Genomic DNA, 23,602 nt, shown 5'->3' with positions numbered 1-23,602 from the left:
AATCATTACTGGTTTCTGTTAGTAGTATGGTATCGTTTGCATATCTTAAATTATTGCTATTTCTCCCTCCAGTTTTCACACCTCCTTCATCTTGGTCCAATCCAGCTTTCCAAATGATATGTTCTGCATATAAACAAATAGGGTGATAAAATACACCCGTCTCACACCCTTTCTGATTGGGAACCAATCGGTTTCTCCATATTCTGTCCTTACAGTAGCCTCTTGTCCAGAGTATAGGTTGCACATCAGGACAATCAGATGCTGTGGCACCCCCATTTCTTTTAAAGCATTCCATAGTTTTTCATGATCTACACAATCAAAGGCTTTGCTGTAATCTATAAAGTACAGGGTGATTTCCTTCTAAAATTCCTTGGTCCGTCCCATTATCCAACGTATGTTTGTGATATGATCTCTGGTGCCTCTTCACTTTCTAAATCTAGCTTGGACATCTGGCATTTCTTGCTCCATATATGGTAAGAGCCTTTGTTGTAGAATCTTGAGCATTACTTTACTTGCATGGGATATTAAGGCAATAGTTCAATAATTACTGCATTCCGTGGGATCCCCTTTCTTTGGAACTGGGATATAACGCTTTCAGTCTGTGGGCCATTTTTTAGTTTTATTTATTTATTTTATTACATTTATACCCCACCTTTTTTTCATGATAAAAATCAAATGCGGTTTACATATGATTCCCAGGTGGTCTCCCATCCAGGCACTGACCAGACCTGACCCTGCTTAACTTCAGCAGGGTGCTGGCATCATGTGCCTTCAGACCATAGCCCATAGCTTTCCATATTTGTTGACACATTTTTGTCAAAATTTGGACAGATTCAATCTCAGTAACTTGTAGCAACTCTACTGGTATGCCATCTGTTCCTGGTGATTTGTTCCTCCCAAGTATTTTAAGAGCAGCTTTCACCTCGCAGTCTAAAATTTTTGGTTCTTCATCATACAGTTCCTCTGTGAATGAATCTGTCATCCTGGCATCTCTTTTACAGAGTTCTTCAGTGTATTGCTTCCATCCTCCTTTTATTTCATCTCAGTCAGTCAGTGTGTTCCCCTGCTGAATATTCAACATCCCTAACTCTTGGTTTAAATTTCCCTTTCATTTCTCTAATCTTTTGGAATAGGGCTCTTTTTCTTCCCTCTTTGTTGTCCTCTTCTATTTCTATACAATAACTATTGTAATAGTTTTCTTTGTCCCTACGTACTAGCCATTGTATAGTTGCACTTAGGGTTCTGACCGTGTTTCTATCTCCTTTTGATTTTACCTTCCTTCTCTCTTTAACCATTTGAAGAGTTTCTTCAGTCATCCATTGAGGTCTTTCCCTTTAGCTAGAGGTGTTGTCTTTTTGCATTCTTCCTTGATAATGTCTCTGACTTCACTCCATAGTTGTTCTCTATCCACTAAGTTGAAAGCCTGAAATCTGTTCCTTATTTGATCTTTATATTCTTCTGGGAGGTTGTTTAAATTGTGTTTTGGCATTATGCTTGCTTTGTTGTTCTTCTTTAGCTTTACTCTGATTTTCGATACGACCAGTTCATGATCTGTACCGCGGTCTGCTCCTGGTCTTGTTTTCGCAGAAAGTATGGAACTTCTCCATCTTTTGCTATCAATTATATAATCAGTTTGATTCCTATAATGACCATTTGGTGATGTCCACGTGTACAGTCGTCTTCTCGGTTGCTCAAAAAATGTGTTTAGAAGAAACAAATTATTGGCTTCACAGAATTCAAGAAGTCTCTCTCCTGCATTTCTATCTCCTAAGCCCCATTTCCCCACAATTTCTAGTTCTTCTCTGTTCCCTGCTTTTGCATTCCAGTCCCCCATGATTATCAGAACATCTTGTTTTGGTATGTGATCAATTTCTTACTTTACTTCTGCGTAAATTCTCTCCAATTTCTCTTCTTCTGTGTTTGCTGTTGGAGCATAGACGTGGGTGATGGTTATGTTAATAGGTTTCCCTTTAATCTCATATCACTCACTCAGACCTTGCATTATAGCTTCTAATTGCTTTTGAATAATAGAATCATAGAATAGTAGAGTTGGAAGGGGTCTACAAGGCCATCGAGTCCAACCCCCTGCTCAATGCAGGAATCCAAATCAAAGCATTCCCAACAGATGGCTGTCCAGCTGCCTCTTGAATCCTTCCAGTGTCGGAGAGCCCACTACCTCTCTAGGTAATTGGTTCCATTGTCATATGGCTCTAACAGTTAGGAAGTTTTTCCTGATGTCCAGTCGAAATCTGGCTACCTGCAATTTGAGCCCATTATTCCGTGTCCTGCACTCTGGGACGATCAAGAAGAGATCCCGGCCCTCCTCTGTGTGACAACCTTTCATGTACTTGAAGAGTGCTATCATATCTCCCCTCAGTCTTCTCTGCTCCAGGCTAAACATGCCCAGTTCTTTCAGTCTCTCCTCATAGGGCTTTGTTTCCAGTCCCCTGATCATCTTTGTTGCCCTCCTCCAAACCTGTTCCAGTTTGTCTGCATCCTTCTTGAAGTGCGGAGACCAGAACTGGATGCAGTATTCAAGATGAGGCCTAACCAGTGCTGAATAGAGGGGTACTAGTACTTCACGCAATTTGGAAACTATACTTCTGTTAATACAGCCTAATATAGCATTTGCCTTTTTTGCAGCCACATCACACTGTTGGCTCATATTCAGCTTGTGATCAACGACAATTCCAAGATCCTTCTCACATGTCGTACTGCTGAGCCAAGTATCCCCCATCTTATAACTGTGCATTTGGTTTCTTTTTCCTAAATGTAGAACTTTGCATTTATCCCTGTTGAATTTCATTCTGTTGTTTTCAGCCCAATGCTCCAGCCTATCAAGGTCCCTTTGAATTTTATTTCTGTCTTCCACGGTATTAGCTATGTCCTCCAATTTTGTATCATCTGCAAATTTGATAAGCATGCTTTGTACCTCCTCATCCAAGTCATCAATAAAAATGTTAAAGAGCACTGGGCCCAGGACCGAGCCCTCTGGTACCCCACTCGTTAATTCCGCCCAGTTTGAGAAGGAACCATTGATAAGCACTCTTTGAGTACGATTCTGGAGACAACTGTGGATCCATGTAATAGTTGTTCCATCCAGCCCACATTTAGCTAGCTCGCTAATCAGAATATCATGGGGCACTTTGTCAAAAGCTTTGCTGAAGTTGACATATATTATGTCCACAGCATTCCCACAGTCTACAAGGGAGGTTATCCGATCAAAAAATGAGATGAGATTAGTTTGGCAGGATTTGTTCTTAATAAATGCATGTTAGCTCCTAGTAATCACTGCATTGCTTTCAAGGTGCTTACAGATTGACTGCTTTATAATCTGCTCCAGAATTTTTCCAGGGATTGATGTTAGGCTGACTGGTCTGTAGTTCCCCGGTTCCTCCTTCTTGCCCTTTTTGAAGATAGGGACAACATTAGTTCTCCTCCAGTCATCCAGTACTTCACCGGTCCTCCATGATTTCGCAAAGATACTAGAGAGCGGTTCTGAGAGTTCTTCAGCCAGTTCCTTCAGTACTCTAGAATGCAGTTTATCAGGCCCTGCCGATTTGAACTCATTCAGAGTGATTAGGTATTCCTTGACCATTTGTCTGTCAATCTCAAGGTCCCATCCTGACCCTTCTACTTCATGTTTCCTGGGAGGGTCATAGGCCCTTTTTTGGGAGAAGACTGAGCCAAAGTAGGAATTGAGCACTTCTGCCTTTTCTTTGTCGTCTGTTATTTTGCCATCCTCATTGAGTAGCTGTGCCACCATTTTTTGCTGTCTGTTACTATGGACATACCTGAAGAAAGCTTTTTTGTTGCTTTTAGCATCCCTCGCTAGCCTCAGCTCATCCTCAGCTTTAGCCTTCCTGACACCATCCTGGCAATTCCGTGATACCTGCCTGTACTCTTCCTTTGTGGCCTGGCCTTCTTTCCACTTCCTGTATGTGTCCTTTTTTGTTTTCAGGTCATCTCTTCATCACTTCTCACTATTAAAGCAACCCCATTTCTTCTGAATTTCTCATTTCCTGCATAAAATATTTTGTAGTTGCCTGATTGAAAGTATCCCATTCCCATCCATTTTAATTCACTCACGCCAAGTATTGTAATGATGATGTGTTCCATTTCTTGCTTGACAATTTTTTTAACTTTCCCTGGTTCATGCTTCTCACATTCCATGTTTCTATTGTGTACATCGTACAACTCCAGACTCTCCTTTCGCATCTGTGCACAGTAGCTTCTGGGCTTCCATTTGACTTTGACCCAGTGGCATCATGAGTCATAGCTCTCCTCGTACTTGTCCTTCTTCCCCAATAGCTCAGTGAGTGCCTTCTGACTGGGGGTCTCATCTTCCAGCACTAACTTGTGTTGCATTTTGGATACTCTGTTCATAGGGTTTTTGTGGTAAGCGGTATTCAGAGGTGGTTTACCATTGCCTTCCTCCGAGTTTGGATGCATCTTAGTCTGGTGTCTCAGCTTTGACCATTCCGCCTTAGGTGCCCCTGCTAGGAGTGTAGCCTCTTGATCTAGACTCCTGACGGCATTGCTCTCAGCTTCTTCGACATTCTCAAACCCCCTCACCACGTTAAGGTGTGCATCCTAGAGGAGGGTTGCTTTCTTACAAAACCCATTTAATTGGTGGAAATCCTGGCCCTTGCAAGGGATGCAAATGTTTGACTAGAGCAGGGGTGGGGAAACCTTTTTCAGCCAAAGGACCGCATTTCCTTCTGGGCAACCTACTGGGGGTCACATGCCAGTGATGGGCAGGACCAGGGGCAAAAGTGGAGACAGCAATTAATATAAATGTTGCCTTGGTACAATAGGCTAGTTTCTACACACACACTCATACATCTCTCTGCCCTCCATCCCGATAAGCAAGAGTTCAAGGGCACGTTCCAGCCAAGTAAAAACACTTGAAGAAGGCGCAGTGCAAGGCCAGTGAGAGGTCTGGCCTGGGGAGGGGTGGTGTCTGGGGAGAGTCCTGAGGGCCAGATAGAGACATCTGGAGGGCCACATTCAGTTCCTCACTCCTGGACTAGAGTTTATTTGAAGAGATAGGCATCTACCTACCACTCCTTATTGTCGCAAATTCAGGAGTGCAGGGTCCCTTCATGATAATCACAGCCACCTTCCACCCCCCAGCCCCCATTTTGCTGCTGGGTTGAGAATCAGATCCTTGTTAATGCCTTCTCCCACAATAACAGATGTTCCTAGGAGCCAATAAGCATGAAGCATTTGGCTCTTAGTTGTTGTTGTTTTGAAATATTAAGATTTTGTTGTCAAGATTTTTGAAAATGGTATTGTTCTTATTTGTATTTTGTACTTGTGTGTATTCTCTGTGGGCCGCCTTGGTGGTCTTTTTGATCAAAAGGCAGCATATAAATAAACCATAACATAACATAACATGAATGGGGAGAGTGTCAGCTGCTGAAAAGAGTTTTCTCAGATGCTGACTCACCTCCTTTCACTCTGGCTCCAATCAGCAGGAAAGGACCAGGAAGCATGTTAGAAGACTCTTCTCAGTGGCTAACACACTCCCCTTTCATGCTGATTGTCTCATAGAACGCTGAAGACATAGGGACCCTGCTAGGATCCTGCTCCCAAAAAAGTAAAGGGTCTAAGACCCCCGGAGATCCTGAATGACTACACTCCTGTATATCTCACTATATTCTATTATTTTATCTGTGATCCACCTACAGAACAATAGCGGCCGAGGCTTCCCTAAGGGGCTAATGCCCCTACCACCATCTTGGTTGATGGTAGGCATGCGTGCACAGCGCAGCCAGCATTTATCACAGCAGGAGAGGTAGGTATGGATGGGGGCCATGGGCCCAGGGCAGGCTGGTGCCCAAGGGCCCAGTCATGCCTGGCCCTGGCCCTGCTCCTCGCAGCTGCCTTCTCTTCCAGCTGGGGATAGTTAACAAAGTACTCCACAGCTGAGTATTTAAGCCAAAAGTAAAGTGGCCTAACTTCCTCTCATATTAGCATTCCCTCAAATAGAGAGAGGTCAGGGCTACCCCAGGACATTCTGAGAAGGACTCCGCGGTACCTTTGATCAGCTTCTGTATGTTGAAAGGAATTGAATCTTATGTCAGTGCTGACATTGGGACAGTTTCCTCCCATCACACCTTACCTGAGGGCAACAGGCTATCTTACAGGGTGCAGGCCTGGCCTGGTGACACACCCAACTCTGTCTTCCAACGCCTTACAGCCAATGCCTGTGCATGCCTCCCCACCAGCAACGGCTGCCTAAGGCAGTTTCCTCACTTTGCCTAATGGTAGGGCCAGCCTTGGAGGAGGGTTAAGACAGCAACAAAACAGGCAAAGATGGACAGAACTGCAAGGTTTGAACCAGCATTTAGTTGGCTGGCATGTTCTTCTGATAGTTCAAGTTGAGAAGGAGATCTTGAGGCTTGGCTAAACAGCTCACAATAAATCCCCATTTTATGTTACACCATCTTCATCAAATTTGTTACCCTCCCTTCACCAGAAGGTCCTAGTGTGGGTCAGAACAATATAAAATACAGTATTAAAAAACAGTTTAATTCAAATTTAAACATCTGGTAGGCTGCTGTGAGAACAGTCTCCTAACCGAAATGGGTCTTTGGTCTGATCCAGCAGGGCTCTTCCTGTGTTCTAATATTAGTTCTATCTTCACCCACACAAAACGACACCCACTACTTACATCAGAACTCTTCGCGATGCCCCAAATTCAGCTTCATAGAAACCATTTTCGCAGTCTTTTCCAACCAGCCGGTGGGGATGAGGCCTATAGGGCTCACTCTTGGTTACCAAGATTACTCTGATTTTTACTTTCCCAAAGTAGTTAAAAAGCTGCAAAGAAGAAAGGGAGAACCCATCATCCTTTAGCTCAAAATGAATTACATCATCAAGCCTCATGGAAGAGCAGACCCTAAGTATAATAAATACTGTTGGTGCTGGTGTTCCTTTAAAAAGAAAAAGGCACAGGAGCTCTAAGTGTCTGGACCCTATTTATCCTTGGTATTAATAACATATGGACAGATGACGTCAACAAACAAGGATCACCATTACCACTTCCTATTCTGTGCTAGAATTCCGCCCAATTTAGATTTGGTACTGAATTTTTCATTAATTCACTTATTCTCTGTCATTGTGGATCAGATTTTTATTTATTTATTTTATTTATTTATTTTATTAAGCTTATATACCGCCCGACTAGCAACAGCTCTCTGGGCGGTGAACATTAAAAATACAATAAAAATAACACAATACAGTATATCACAATACAAAACTGTACAAAAAACTGTACAGTCTAAAATCAAAATATAATAATTTAGAATTAACAGGAATTAAAATGCCTCAGAGAAGAGAAAGGTTTTAACCTGGCGCCAAAAAGATGATAGTGTTGGCGCCAGGCGCACCTCCTCGGAGAGACCATTCCATAGTTCGGGGGCCACCACTGAGAAGGCCCTAGATCTTGTCACCACTCTCCGGGCTTCCCTATGAGTCGGAACCCGGAGGAGGGCCTTCGTAGTAGACCGTAGTGTACGGGCCGGTTCATATCGGGAGAGGCGTTCCGACAGATATCGTGGTCCCGCGCCGTATAAGGCTTTATAGGTAAGTACCAACACTTTGAATCTGGCCCGGAAGCATATTGGAAGCCAGTGCAAATGGGCTAGCACAGGTGTTATATGCTCAGACCGCTTAGTTCTTGTTAGCAGTCTGGCTGCCGCATTTTGCACTAGCTGTAGCTTCCAAATTGTCTTCAAAGGTAGCCCCACGTAAAGCGCATTGCAGTAGTCCAGACGCGAGGTTACCATAGCATGTACCACTGATGTGAGGTCCTCCTTACTCAGATAGGGACTTAGCTGGGCTATTTTCAAAAACTGTTTGTTTTTTTAAAAAAAGCAATACACCTTTAAAATATTGATATTAAGAATGGTGATTTTATCAATTATTTTCTTTCAGTTAGCAACATTTCCTTTCAAAATATTGATACTAATATCAATAATTTTTACAAGGGAATAAAAGGATGAGTAAAAGCAGTGGCTAGTGGACAACGAACAAACTCAGTTCAACACTGGCCTTTTAGGTCGACGGAATGCTTTCAAAGTGGCACCAGCCAACAGATCCCATCCCTACCCTGAGTAAGCAGGTATGTTTTTAAATTCCTCCTGAAAGTCAGTAATGAGGAAGACAGATGCACCTCACTGGGGAGGGTGTTCCACAAATGGGGGCACCATTAAAAAGACCCTGTCACAAGTTAACACCAACCAAGCAGCCGGTTGATAGCCTTTAGAGCCCCATGTCTTTTCTGTTGGACAAAACAATCCCTGGTTCCTATTTAAAAGAAGAAAATGCAGCACCATGAGAATAAACAGGAATACCTGTATAGATGGGAAAGTTCGGTTTATATCGGTGCTGTGTTCTCCTGGAATGCTGCCTGCTGATCGCCCTTCACACTGGTACCGGAAACGCATTCCTCTCTGTTTAGGCTGTTCGTATATTTCAATGTACGGCTCATGACCATCTTTGGAAGGAAATAAAACAATGCAGTAACAAAGGGGAGAAAACATAACCTGCCTCTACAGATCCAGGATAGAAAGTCTACAAACAAGGCATGTGAGAAACAAGCCTCTCCTGTTATAGATTCTGCTACACACATTTTCACGTCTTTGCTTCAGTTTATTCCAGATTCTTTTGCAGAATTAGGAACTGCCACTGGTCCAACTAGCTCAGTATTTTCTGTGTCTGTGGCTCTCCAGAATCGCAGATCGGGGGGGGAGGGGGAGGTGTAGATGCAGGGAAAATTCCTAGCCGTACCTGGAGATGCTGGAGATTGTACCTGGGACCTTCAGCATGCAAAGCAGATGCTCCACCACTAAGCTATGGTCGTTCCCCTAGTTGAGGATATACCAGCTAACTTCTCTGATCATTGAAACTGAGGCTGGTAGGATTCTCTCAACTTTGGAACCATGGTTTAATTTAAGGACAATTTTGGCAACCTGTGATGAATATATATATAGATATATATTGCTAAGGACAACTGTGCTAGCTAAGAGTATTGGCCAGTCACTGTTCTCTGTGTTGATCACTGTTTCCAGCCACCTCTCATAAGTCATTTTGATGTGTAACCTGAAAGCTGATTTGTGAACCAGAGAACAAGCACATGCCAGAAATATGGGAAAGGGGACATTGTCTCTGTAGCAGAAGAGATGGGAAGCAAGGTAACTCCATTGGCTCTGCTGAGAAACCAGCTGGCTCCTCCTCTTCCTGAACTGTTTTTTCCCCAGCTGGTCAATGTAATAACTGCTATATAACATTAAAAATTAGTAGCTGAGCTTGCTTGTTTTCCCTCTTCATCCCTTTATCCTTTCATGTTGTATCTTTTAGATTGTAAACTTGTGGGAAGGGACTGTCTTGTTTTTATTGATGTTACGCAAGCCACCCTGGGAGCTCTTTCAGCTAAAGAGTGAGAGTTCTTTTTTAAAAAAATGCTTTAAATAAATACATAAGACAACTTTATGCAGTGAGTCACACACATATTTTTGCCTTTCTTTGTCAAATTAATGGTATCGTGCATTTTATCATATGAAGCATTATGTGGTTCTGGTTGAAAGAAAAATAAACGTGTTCTTAAAAATAACTGAAACCAAAACCAATCCCCTCATTAAGAACAGATGAGTTATACTAGATGAATTAATAACATTCAAAAATCTAGTTTTATTATATGCTCACAGGCCTGATGAAAGCAAATTAAAACTCCAAATCATTGATAAATTTGTCTCCTCTAGCCATTGTATTGCTTTGTTTCTGCTTTTTAAAAAACCATCATCTGCAGGTGCCATGGTGCCCGCAAAGGCCTTCAGTGGCACCTCCAGCAGGTAGCCCAGAATCTGAGCCTTCTTTTAAAAAAAGAAGTAAGTCTCTAGCCCTCCTAGAAAGAAAGGCATTGAGCAAAATGTGCAAGTACCCTTCTCAGTGATTTCTGTGAAACAAGCCGCCTGGCTGCTCCTGCCTGTCAATGTTTTTAGCCAATGTGAAGTCAGAGCTGTGACTGATAAAGTGAATTGTTTTGACACCACACAAAAGGAACTCCTAGGGTCCTAAAGGGTTGCTGTTTTGCCCTCCCTTTTAGTGCACTTTTCATACTTCTGTTTGCCTTTCTTTTTTTGTGCTGAGTTCACCTGAGATCAGGTAGTGCCTAGATTTTTATTTTTATTTTTTGCAAATATTATTACACAATGAGTGTGGCTGAATGTTAAAGAATCCCCCTCACCCCAAAAGCCAAATGTGAAAACTTTGCAAAGAGGCTTAGGTATGGCTCCTGTTTTGCAGCAGCTAAATTAGACCAGGGACACATTAAGAATTCACTGTATAGTTCACTTACAGTACAATTGTATATATGTCTATTCAGAATTAAGTCTCTTTGTGTTTAATGTGTTTATTTCCAGGTAAGTGGATATAGGATGGCAGCCTAGGCTTTGGTTTAGGGATAGCACTGCGGCAAAACAGGGTTCTTGTAGCTTTAACAGTTGTATAGCAGGCAAAAGTTCACCAGGTCAAGCCTTTCTAGTATGGAAATACAATTATGGAAAAAGCTTCACCATGACTACTCTCTAATTCTGTGTTATGCCATGCCCCCCAAGGCAGCCATTTTTTGACTGATGCCCCCAGCACTCTCTCAAAATTTGAAATGTGCCCTCTCGTCCAAAAAGGTTGGCAACTTTTGTTCAAGCCTGTTTTTTTGCCCTAGCCATGAAAGAAAGAAAGAAAGAAAGAAAGAAAGAAAGAAAGAAAGAAAGAAAGAAAGAAAGAAAGGGGTGGGTGGAGGTGGAGCGGAGAGAGAAAGTTGTTTCATTTCTTATTCTGTTGATGACATCATCTGCACTTTGCTAAGTCAAACATCATCATCCTTATGTGGACTTGATCTGTGGTCGGAAATGATTGTCACTATCATTGTGTTTGCCAGTGAATGAGTGGGGGGAGGGGAAATGTGTGAAAGCAGAACTCACTGTTGAAAGATTAAATGCTCAAATTCATACTCACTTTAAAAAAATAATAGTCAGTGCTTTCCCTATTTTATTCAGGACATTGACAACAAATGAACCAATCAGCACAACAAAAGAACCATCACGGTCCTATGGATAAACGGCATCTGAGCTGTTCTTGCCATCCGCACCCTATTAAGCCCAAATATGTACATTCAACAGAATCCTGTGGTAAGGTACTGTGTCACTTAGGGTGCAGGTGTATGATGGGGGGGCACTGTTTGAAAGTTCTCCCATGCACATAAAAAAGAAACATGTGAGGGAGGGGTCAGTTTTTATTTAAAGGCAAACCTATCTAATTTGCACTTTCTGAAACAATCTGAAAACTGAAAACTGAAACACAGCCAACCTTCTGTGTACCAACTGATGTGTACAAAAATGCACCTACTAGAGTTTTCACAACAATTACTGCTACTGATGGTGAGCTGCATAGTGTTGCATTTCGGGCAGGCTGGCAGGCTGACTTTTATTTCAACACTGGTGACAGGACAGTGTCCTCCACTATAGAGGGCTATAGAGGGCAATAGGCTAGCATAGAGACACTATGCAGGCTAACTTAAGGGGGATCAGGGAAAATGGTGGGGAGTGAGGGTGGGGTCTGCCACACTCAGCCCATGACTAGGGATGGGCGAGAAATTTGATTCAGTTTGCATTTCAAGCCAAAATGATCAAATTTGAACTTTCAGAAGCAATTGGAGAACCGAAACACAAGCGTTCTTTGAAATTTGCACTTATTTGAATTGTGCAATGCAGTTCACTAACCAACGTATACAAAATGCACATGTTAGGGGGAAGTGTGCATAAAAATGAATATATGAGTGAAAATAACATACAAAAATGCATTATATTGTGAGAAATTGCTTGCAAAAACGTGTACATTAGCCAAAACTGCATACAACAATGTGTTTATTAAGAGAAATTAGCACTAAAGTGCGGGAGAGTTTACAAGAGGATTTTTTAAATGAAATTGCTGCAGAAATGTGGAGAACTTAATTTAAGATCAGAAAAATAAGAAACGGAGAGAACCGAAAATGACACTTCTTTCCATCCCTACCCACTATTCATCCATCCCCCAGCATCCGCCACCTGAGGCTGCTGCCTCACTCTGCCTAATGGTAGGGCTGGTCCTCTCATCACTCTTTAAAGTGGTTCTTTTCTACACAGTCCTGGCACTGAACCCTTGTAATTCATACAAGTCTGCAGTAAAGAGTGTTTAAAGGCAAAACCACTTTAGAGACTTCCTCTTCATTATCTATCTTACCATTATAGAGAGACGATTAGCTAGAAACATAAATATGTCTTTACTAGGAAGTTAGAAACTTCCCCTATTATTTCAAAAAGGGGAAAAAACAGCCTCCCTTCACAGATTGTTAACAAGTTGAAAATATATTGTCTGTAGTTGGAGATGACAGATCCTGAGGGCTTTAAATCACCCACTCAATTGTCGACCTTGCATGTATTCGAATCCTGGAATCTAGTAGCTGTTTACTTGAGTAAGCAGATTAAACATGCACCCAGAACTGGTTTATTGAACAAACCAATACAAGTCTGGTTACATTTTTAGAGTTCCTTTGCAACTAACTGCTAGTTAGTTCCAGGAACACCAAAATGTAATTTGACATAGCCTTAGGAATGAAAACAAATGCGTAAGGGTAAGTCTGTAATGAACCATTATGCTAAGTCCTCTGCAGTACAGGTTCCAAACCATATTTAAGATCCTCCGGCTGCTGGAATCTGGGGGTGGTATTCAATGTCCACAAGTAGACCCATTGAAGTCAGTAGGCATGGCCAAATTAGGTTTATTAATTTCAATAGATCTTCTCTGGGGTAGCACTTAGCTAACTACAACCCTGGGCATCTGCAATTTGATACTAAGGTTTCTCTATGCAAAAATTAATATTTGAATAAATAAATGTGATGTTTTCCCCAAAGTTCATTCAACAATAATTTTTGGGAAGTTTTACCGTAAGGCACTTAAACTGAGATATGTATTAATATATTGATATATTCAGGAAAAAATAAGTTTAAAAATTAAGTATCTACTCTACCTCTTGGTGATGAAGGACAGGATAGAAATATAATAAACACATGAATGTCTGTGTTGGAATTGCTTTTTAATATGTTTTTTTAAAAAACCTTTCCCCCCCTAAATAATATGTTTTTTTAACCCTTTTAAAAGATGTTTTTAAAGCTTTTTAAAAAAATGTTTTTAAGGTTGTTTTGTTTTAATGTATTTTAAGGTCTGTTTTTATTATGTTTAAAAGTGTTTTTAGTGCTTTTGTTTGCCACCCTGGGCTCCTGCTGGGAGGAAGGGCGGGATATAAATCAAATAAAAAATAAATAAATAAGCAAGCCCCCATTGCAAGGCACCTTTTCCAGCTGCTGGTGGCTTTCCAGACAAGTAAATGAAAACAAGATCAAGCAACAGCTCAACATACCATCATAGGAGCAGAAAACATCAGGGGTGATAAGGAACAAGTTCAGGCAAATAAATTGGTAAGGCAAAGGACATGCTGCGACCATAGCTCAGATACAGAGCACATGCTTTTGTATCCAGAAGGCCCTTCCTGGCACTCCCAGCTAGAGGATGGCTCTGCCTAAGATCCTGAAGAGACGATGCTAGTCAGACTAGTTGCACAAAGAGTCTGACCAGTTATGACAGCTGTCCAAGTGAATGCTGGAGAATGAGAACATTTGGCTGGCGGGGGAGAAATAGAGTGATGGTGTTCAGCATGATGAAAAGATGCAGAAGAGGTGCAGTTCCCCCTCTCCCACTGATGCAGTAGGAATTACAGTATACTTAATAGGACTCATTTATATAGGCTGTAATGCACTGAAGGTTTTTGTGGTGTGGTGGTGCTGACAAAACCTCTGGATGTGATTGGCTAAACTGCCCTACTGTCATAGAAGGGACAGGACAGGCACCTCTGGCTGCCATTGGCTGGATTGAATTGATCTGATTTTTAACCTCTGGCTGCCTCTGGGGTGATCAGGCCCAAGAGTAAAATGTCTGTCTCTTTAAAAATCCAATTGTACCTGCCACAGTGGCTTAGCTTCTTTACTACATAGCAACCTACCTGTCACCTTCCATGTACACAGGCCAGAATTACCCACTGATGGTTCTTGTCTCCCAGAAATAAGGACATAAAAAGAGCTCTCTGAAGCTTGATAAGGCAAACTGCCTAATCTGTATGTGTACCAGGATTGTTTTTAAAGATGTTTTGTTTTTAAGATGTTTTTCGTGCTTTGTCATTTGTTCACTGCCCAGAGCTCCCTTTACAAAGAGGAAGAATATCAATTTAATAATAAATAGCCCAGCGTCCTCTTCGCACAGTGGCCAAACAGATCCCCACGGGGACTTTTCCACAGGTTTCCTAACCAAATGTCATCAACAACAAATCTGAAGAGCCAATTGGAAGCAATAGTCCGTGTCTTTCAACCACTCCTACATGACACGGCCCTTAGTAGCAGTCAGCAACCTAAAATGCACATCCAGTGTTACTGTGTGAAACTTCTAAATGGAATTGAGTGGGGGTATCACTCTTGAATCAAACACACATGCACCCCAACGAAACTGTTTGGAATGTGATAGCTATTTATATGTGATTTTTTAATGTGCACAGTTCTTTGCATTCTTGCAACAACTCCTGTGAGATGTGAGGCAATGTGTCTCTGTGAGCAATCTGACACCTCCCACCCAGAGGTTCTAAAAATCCTCCCACCACCACTAAACCACCACCACCACACAGTCATAATTATAGGCATTTTGCTTGTCACAGATAATACATGAATGACAGGCCTGAATTCTAACCATCACCTAAAACACATTAGAAGGGTTAGCAATGTAGTTCGTAATGGGGGGTGGACTGAAATGCTAAATGTTTTAATGCTGAGGGGAACAAGCAGCCTTTCTCTGTTTCAAAATGCTGTGGGGTTGGGTTTTTTCCGAGCAAACTTTAGAAAGAAGTAGGATTCAATTCTGGTGAATATGAATCTAGGAGAAAATTTTGGTTTTTCTAGGAACTGGGGACACTCCACCATTTAAAAACAGAACAAAACTCAGTCAAAAAGAGCAGCAATCTTGCTCTTGTCTGAAGGAAGCAGTATCTATCCTATTACATATTTTCTTAACATTCATGGGTGGCATGACACTTAGGGGTAAGGCAAGGCAAGGTGGGGTGGCGATGGTGGCGAGTGCAAGGCACCTGGTAGCAAGCAAGGCATGACAGAGAGTCTGAGGAGCCTGGCTGTGGCAGCAATCAAGGCACAGCAGCGAGCGAGAGGGGTGGAGGCGAGAGGGCTGCACCCTGGGCCTGGGTTGGTGGGAGACTCGTGGGTGGGTGCTGACGACCTGTGGGATGGGAGGAGGAGGGAGGGGAGCTCTGGTGACCAGGGGGAGGGAGGGGCAGCCCTGGTGACCCATGTGCAGGGAGGGAGGGAGGTGGGAGCGCTGGTGACCTGTGGGGGGAGGGAGGGGGAGTACTGGCAACCTGAGTGGGGAGGGAGGGGGAGCACTGGCCACCCATGGGAGGGGAGAGGGAGGAAGGAGTGCTGGTGACCCGTGGGGGGAGCACTGGCGACAGTAGACGGGGTTGGCGAGCGAAGCGAGCAGGGGCAGAGCCCCTAGTTGGTAATATAAATGAACACTAATTTTCAGTGCAAACAGTTGACAACTACTAACTGAGGCTAGAACTGCAAGAGTGCATTCCTCTTTGGGATTGTTCTCAGTGCCTGAAAAAGAAACCTTGACTGGCTCAGTTGCTAACTGTAGATGTATTTGACGTGCTTTGTTCTTTGTTTTGTTGCCTCCTGTTGCCTCTCATTGATAGAAAAGGTATGATAAAAATATGATTTTCATCATCAGTGAGAGGTTCTATGGCTCAGGTCCCAGATATTAGACTGGAAGTTTTAGGCCTGTAGGCTCCTTTGAGGGGAGGAGCAAAATCTAAGGGAGAAGCAAGGACGGAGGGCCTGCTTTTTTCACTTTGGCTTGATTCCATGTCCACACAGCCAGGTTTAAGAACATAGAAAAAGCTTTGCTGGATCAAACCCAAGGCCCATCTAGTCAGTGGAGGCTGGTCCATTAGAGCAAATGGGGCACTGCCCCACCAACTTCAGTCAGCCCCCATGTGCCTGCCGTCTTACTTGCAACCAATCAGAAAGTAGTTCTTCCTGTCATTGGCTCTGGCTCCACCTACTGCTGGTCTCCCTGCCTTCCGCCCCACCAGTCCCAAACAGCACCAGCCACCATTGCATTTAGTCCAACATTTTCTTCCCTACAGTGGACCGTCAGATGGGATGCCCACAAATTGGACATGAGCGCAAAAACACTTTCCTTTTCATGTTTCCGGGAACTGGTATTCACAGGCATGTTGCCTGTAATGCTGGAGGTAAGATATAGCTACCGTGACTAGTAACAATTGATAGCCTTATGCTGATCTCCTGACCCACATAGGCCATCCCATGCCTCCAGCACTAAACTTCACCCCTACTATATAAACTTATTCTCCCTATTGACTGAACTTACGTTCTTACCTACAGTTTTTGTTTTCAACACCCTATTATTTGACGGATGAATTGTTTCATTGATTGCTCTGTAAGCAGGTTTGTGACCATTTATGGTGACAAGCATATCAAATAAACAAATAAAAATGCTCCACCAACCTGCCACCCTTCATCTCTCAAACTCCTTCCCCTAGAGCAGTGGGTCCCAAACTTTTTTCCCCACAGCGGGCCACTTGAAAATTGCTGAGGGTCTTTGGCGGACCACTTAAAGATTTTTCTGCCTGTTGTAGCAATTGTAATGTGCCGTGCAAGATGCTGTGTGATTTTTAAATGTAGTCTTATTGCTTCTTTTATTTTTTATATCCACAGAATTCACATAAAATATATGCAATAAACGAAGCAATCAAAATGCAATTAAAAATATTTAATGCAGGCCACCTGAGTGTCCACAGGCCACAGTTTGGGAACCTTAGATTCTCAAGGTCTGGAGCTCCAGGAAACCTGGTAACCCCAGGCCTGGAAGTCATGCCCCTTCACTTCAAAATCGTTCTTATATTCCCAACTATATAGAAAATGGCTGGTATTACTCAATAGGAAGGACCAAGCCCTCTACTTATGTCTTTGAATGGCTGGACCTTGGATCAGAAAAAAACCAAAACCCTGCCTTGAACGATACCCTGCTGTCACTCTTGCTTTGCTCATTCTGGTGGGCTGACGGGAGAGCCACACCCTTCCCTCAGCTGTAGAATTTCTTTTTTTTAATACACAGATGCACATTCAAAACAAAACTATAAATTTAAAGCAGTCTTCCACTGTTCTTAGGCTCAGTAAGTTACTTCCTCTGAGAGGCTCAGTTATTTCCTTCAAGAAGCTTCACCTCTTCCTCTATGACACTGGCCCTCAACATTTTGTTCAAAACAGGTGGCAGGTGGCAGGCAGGGTGGGATGGGTGACTCCGACCATTGCCTCCTCCTACCATCATCCCCCTCCCTCATTGTTCTCTCACACAAGGCGACTGAACTGAACTGCATCATCAGCAACAAGACATTCAGGAGTCTTCTTTCTGGTATTTTCTGTCTTGGCTTTCATGAATAGGTGACAGGTGTAGATTTCTTTTGCTTCTATTTACATTGGAAAGCGTCCATGGATTTGAAAAAGAGTATTTATTTCTCGCACACACTCTAGAACATCAAGCACGCATGTCTTCCTTTCCAATTAAAAAAGATGCTTTTTGCTCCCTAATATTTGAGCATAGTGTATAGCGATTGCCGCAAGACATTTGGCCAGTGTGACATAAAACAAGTCCAATGAGTGAATCCCACACATGGAGCCTGGCAATGTGGATCTGTGATGCCTAATAACTTTATACCTTTCTCCAAATGTCTGAAAGTATTTTCCTCCAAAAGGTTAATAAATGGTATCTTTGTATTTGTGAAGGACATGGAATAATGGACTCAAGTTGCAGGAAGCCAGATTTCGACTGAACGTCAGGAAACACTTCCTAACTGTTAGAGCCATACGACAATGGAACCAATTACCTAGAGAGGCAGTGGGCTCTCCGACACTGGAGGCATTCAAGAGGCAGCTGGACAGCCATTTGTCTGGAATGCTTTAATTTGGATTCCTGCATTGAGCAGGGAGTTGGACTTGATGGCCTTATAGGCCCCTTCTAACTCTACTATTCTATGATTCTATCTTCATTCCCAAAGGCTTAGGTGAGTACTAATGTTAAAATCATAAACTGCAAATTACAGAGAGGGGAACCCCTCCCAGCTCATCCTAGAGTCACTGTTCTTCAACCTTGGGTCTCCAGATATAGCCGGACTACAACTCCCATCAACCCCAGCTAGTTTAGCCAATGGCCAAGGATGATGGGAGTTGTAATCCAACAAAATCTGGGGACCCAAGGTTGAAGAACAGTTAGGCTCATTACTTGCTGACTTATTGATACGCTTTATTTGTGACCTTATTTTATTGTATGTTGTATATATTGTGTTTATGGAAGCCAATTTAGGAGAAATTTTATTCTTAAAGGCAGTACATAAATATTTAAAATAAAATAATGAAAGGTGTTTCCCAAGAGCCGCCCTCCCCAACTTGATGTCTTCTATTTTTTTGGAGCCCAACTCCCACCAACCCCAGCCAACATGGCCAATGGCCATGGATTATAAGAGCTGTAGTCTAAAACATCTGGAAGGCACCAGGTTGGGGGAGGCTGCCTGGATAATTTGGGGGCTGCAGTTCTGTGCAAGGTGGAGGGGGCTGGCTTTCCCCAAACAATTCTCAACACTCTCCAGAACAGTTTTTCTGTTATGAAACTAATTTATGTTTCTAGAAAAGATACTTCCTCAGCCTTGAGAATGGTATTTGGGCAAGAGGTTAACAGGAGAGTTTTACCCGGAATGCAGTTGAGGAAGTATTATGTAAGGTTTCAGAACGGATTGATTTGTTGGTTTGCTAATTTTTGACTTGCCCTGTTATGAACCTAACTTGAATGGTAAATGATGGCTTTATATTTTCTAGCCTTGCTGTCTTATTTTTTTTAAAAAAACATTCAAAATAATAAAAACAGAAATGACAACATTACACAGGCAAAGTTGTGGCTTGGACTGAAATCTTTCAAACTTTTTTTTAAACTTAATTCACACGCATACATAAAGGATGCAATCCCAACTATGTATATGTGGAAGTAAATCCCCTTGAAATTAGTGGTAATTACATAAATGTGCTGAGAGAGCTAGGTGAATCCCCTTCCTCCCCCCACACCACATTGAAGGAAAATCCTAGTTCATCCTTTTCTCATTGAGGTTTGTAGATAAGTATCATTAAGTAAGAGGCAAATGACAGGAAGAGGAGATGTAGTACAGAAATGGTTGAAATCAAGGGGTTACAAACCACAGAATCCCACATCCCTTTGGGAACATTGTTTCAATACAGGAGGGAACGAGATTTTAAAGTGGGTGGAATACAGCAAACTCCAAAGGCCCATTCTTGCATCTGGCCAAGATTTTTAAAGTACATTTGTTGTACTGTTTTTTGCTTTTTAAACAAGCAAAGTGTCCCTCCATATTGTCAACAAAGGACAATGTCCCTCCCTCCCTCCCTTTAAAGCAATTTATGCCCATTTAATTGCTTGTCATAGTTGTTGCTCAGTGGCAAGTCTTAGCTGGTGGCCACATGTATCTCAGAGCTAGGTACTACGGATGGAGTCCTAAGACCTCGTGCAGGGCTCCTGCTTCAATTCAGCCTCAGCTCCCTTACCTTTAATGCTGAGTCACCTTACAGGGCTGTTGTACGATTATTGCAATAAAATATGCAAAGCACTTTCTCAAGCCTCTAAAGTGCTATCAAAATGCTAAATCAATAAGCAGCAGAAGAGACAGAACCTGCGGCCCTGCAGATGTTGTTGGACTCCTGCCTCCCAACCCCAAGTGGTATAGCCAGTGGTCAAGGATGATAGGAATTGTCATCCAGCAGGATCTGGAGGGCCACACATTCACCATCCCTGCTTTACAGACCAATGGGTTAAAAACTACACCACCATAAATCTATTAAGGTGGCACAAGTCAACTTAAGCTTTTCTAAGTTACTTTGTCTCCATATCTGGAAGAGCTTCAAATGCTTAGCCCACCCCCACCACCTTTCTCCGCTAGTTCTGGTGCTCCTCCACAGAGCAAGTGAAATATCTGGCAGCCTTAACCATTGCAACTCACAGACCAGGGGTTCCCAAACTGTGGTCCATGGCATGTCATAATCTCATATGGATTTTAAATTGTATTTATTTATTTATAGAAAAACTTGTACGCCACTACTTTATTAAAAAATTCAAAGTGGTTTACAACACGTTAAAAACCACCACCACCATTGAATGTTTAAAAAATACAATAAAAACAAAGATCAACTGTGTTTATTGATTCTTTCGTTCCTTACATTGTATTTTATTGTATTACTGTTTAAATTCTGTGGAAGGCAAATTTTAATGCATTAAAATATAAGAAACACAAGAAGCTGTTAGAATGCAATTAAATATCATGCAGCATCTACCACAGCAGCGCATTACAGTTGCTACCAAAGGCAGAAAAATCATTAAGTGGTTCGCCAAAACCCTGAGCAATTTTCAACTGGTCCATGGGGGAAAAGCTCTGGAGACTACTGTCAGAGGCAGCTTAGCTCTACATATGTGACCCTCCAGCAAGACAGGCTGCTTTTCTCTCCCAGCACCCTTTGTGACTCAGTCAGGGCTACTGACATGTAAACAGAATCAAAGTACCTATGGAACAAATGATGCTGCCTGCCTGGTACTGAGTCATACCATTGCTTCTTCTTAGAGGACAATATCATCTAACACTCCAGCTGACAGTAGCTCTCTGGGGTCTCAAGCAAAGAGGTCTTTCCCAGCTCCATAGCCCATGATGACCCTTTCACTGGAGTTGCCAGAGATTGAACCAGGGACCATCTGCATACAAAGCATGTGCTCTGCCTTGTGAAGCTATGGCAAGAAATAGAAGACCAGCCGCTTACCAGCCATGGTGATATTCCTCCCGCCTGGGATTGCCTTTGCAAAGCTGTTCTTCTTCCAGCTTGCAGCCTCTGCCTTGTGTTGTATCTGTTCCTTGTCTGGGCTGCACTCGCTTGAGCCCAGCTGCTACTATTTTCCTCCCCCCCCCCCCCCCGCACTACCACAGGGCTGGGAATTTCCCCAAAGTGACGACGCTTTGGAGGCTGCTCTACTGAGTGACGTATTTACTTGTATTCTCCTCCCTCTGCATAGGTGCAAAGCAAGAGAGACTGTCAGAAACCTCAACACCTCCTTGCTGGTTTCTCACTGTGTGTGCCAGTGAGGTCAGTACCCCAGAACCTAGCCCCAGAACCTTTATTTTCTTAATGTCAGGCTAGGGGAGCCCCCCTTTCCCCCTCTTCCCCCACACAACTTCGCTTTCAAGCAAGTATACAACTCTGCAGTCACCATCAACGCTTAAAACGAGAGCAAGCTTTTTTACCCAACAATGACAGAAATCCACCTTGGATACTCAAAGGCATACTTATTTGGGAGGAAGTTGGGCCAGAAAAAAAAAAGAGTGGCTATTTTATTAATTAGCATTGTTTTTTATCGTACTCTTTAGCATTTAGATAAATTAAAACAGTACAACTGCATTATCAAAATGCAAATTAAAATAGTAGGAAAACACAATACATATAAAGCGGATTCCCTTCCCCAAAGAAACCTGGGAACTGTTGTTTACTCTGCACAGAGCTACAATTCCCAACACCCTTAACAAACTAGCATTCCCAGGATTCTTTGGGGGATGAATGTGCTTTAAATGTATGGTGCATACGCAGTAAAGCAGAATAGCAGTGGGATCATACCAGCTCAAACTAAAACTAATTTAAAAGCCCTATTTCAGGGCTTGGTTTGGAAATGTGAAGTTACTTACAGTAGGGGGAAGTGCCTCTGAGCACATGCAGAGTGGATTTCCATCACCCATTGAGCTCTGGTCTCATATTTGTGCTTAAGGCTGAAGGACTAAGCCTACTTAGAATCATAGAATAGTAGAGTTGGAAGGGGCCTATATGGCAATTGTGCCCAACCCCTTGCTCAATACAGGAATCCAACTTAAAGCATACTCAATAGGTGCCTGTCCAGCTGCCTGCTGAATGCCACAAGTGTTGGAGAGCCCACCACTTCCCTAAGTAATTGGTTCCATCATTGTACCGCTGTAACAGTTAGGAAAGTTTTCCTGATGTTCAGTTGAAATCTGGCTTCTTGTAACTTGAGCCCATTATTACGTGTCGTCCACTCTGAGTCTATCAAGAAGAGATACAGGCCCTCCTCTGGTGTCCTATACAGGACATTTAAAAGTACCCATTGTGCACAAAAATCTGGTTATCCTGTTGCTAGCGGCAGCCTGCATGGAAATCTCACTTCAATGGAAACTAGCAGACGATCTTTCAACTGAACTATGGATGGGCAGAGTATGGGAAATAGCACTTTCTGAAAAACTTAAGCGACACGATAGAAAAATTCGCGGCTTAGCAAAAACAGACAAATTTGACGTTGTGTGGTACCCGTTCATAGTTTATATTAACAAAACTCTACCAGTTTTCTCTCCCCCGATATCCCAGGTCTCGCTATGGAGAGGGTCTATCTATCACACTAACACAGAGAAGCTTATAGAACAGCAGAGAGAATAAAGTCAATGCGTGAAAAATAATTATAAAATGCCATTTTGTTTTTATTAAGGTTTGGACACAAGATTGGATTATCAACATCATTTGTATATACAATGTACTCCATGTTTGTTGATTAACTGTTCATTTTTCTGTATATTCTGAAAAATAAAATAAAAGATAATCATAAACAAAAAGAAAGAATGCCATACTATCTCCCCTCAGTCTTCTCTTCTCAAGGCTAAACATGCCCACTTCTTTCAATCTCTCCTCATAGGGCTTTGTTTCCAGTCCTTTGATCATCCTCCTGCTCTGAATCCGTTTCAGTGTAGGTTGCCCTTTTCTGAGCCTCTTTCTGCCCTACAGTATCCTTTTTGATGTGTGGCACCCAGAAGTGTACACAGTATTCCAAGTGTGGTCTCACCATAGATTTGCACAATGGCATTATAACATTGGGAGTTTTATATTTAACCCCTTTCCTAGTGATCCCTACCATGGTATATTATTATTATTATTATAACAATAACAATAATAGCAACAACAACAGCCTTTTTCACAGGTGTCCCATCCTTGTATCAATACAATATCTAAAGACACTGTACATGTTTGGAAATGACATTTGGTGCAGAATCTACCAGGATTGCGAGTGTGTGTGTTTAAATTACTTGGAACATCTTACTCTAATACTTCTTGATGTGTACTGGCTCCTCAGTAGTTTTCAAGTGCAATTATTACAAGTTGCTACCCTGGGCTCCTTTGGGAGGAAGGGTGGGATATAAGATAAGCAAATAAATATGACATTTAAAGGCTTAAACGGTTTGGGTCCAGGTCATCTGAAGGACAGCAGACCTCCCTGCAGTACTACCTACCATGTGAGGTCTTCAGTAGGAACTCCACTCTAT

General features: G+C 42.5%; 1 protein-coding gene across 2 annotated transcripts in view; it reads right to left on the bottom strand.

Annotated features, from left to right (window-relative positions):
* The window catches only part of REL (REL proto-oncogene, NF-kB subunit), a 106,305-nt gene that overhangs the window by 44,368 nt on the left and 38,335 nt on the right, over window positions 1-23,602 (bottom strand). The window contains exons 1-3 of one of the 2 annotated variants that reach the window (XM_061625781.1): window positions 21,054-21,148; window positions 8,364-8,506; window positions 6,680-6,828 (exon numbers count right to left, since the gene is read on the bottom strand). In XM_061625781.1, coding sequence (XP_061481765.1) covers window positions 6,680-6,828; window positions 8,364-8,506; window positions 21,054-21,060 — 299 coding nt within the window. In that variant the 5' untranslated portion in view covers window positions 21,061-21,148. Of the gene's footprint in view, window positions 1-6,679; window positions 6,829-8,363; window positions 8,507-21,053; window positions 21,149-23,602 lie in introns of those variants that run through there. The other variant, XM_061625780.1, reaches the window with a different exon arrangement.

This window comes from Rhineura floridana, chromosome 4, assembly GCF_030035675.1.
Source record: "Rhineura floridana isolate rRhiFlo1 chromosome 4, rRhiFlo1.hap2, whole genome shotgun sequence".
Taxonomy (NCBI): domain Eukaryota; kingdom Metazoa; phylum Chordata; class Lepidosauria; order Squamata; family Rhineuridae; genus Rhineura; species Rhineura floridana.
The sequence above is the reverse complement of the archived record's forward strand: the minus strand, read 5'-3'. Positions and strand labels throughout refer to the sequence as shown.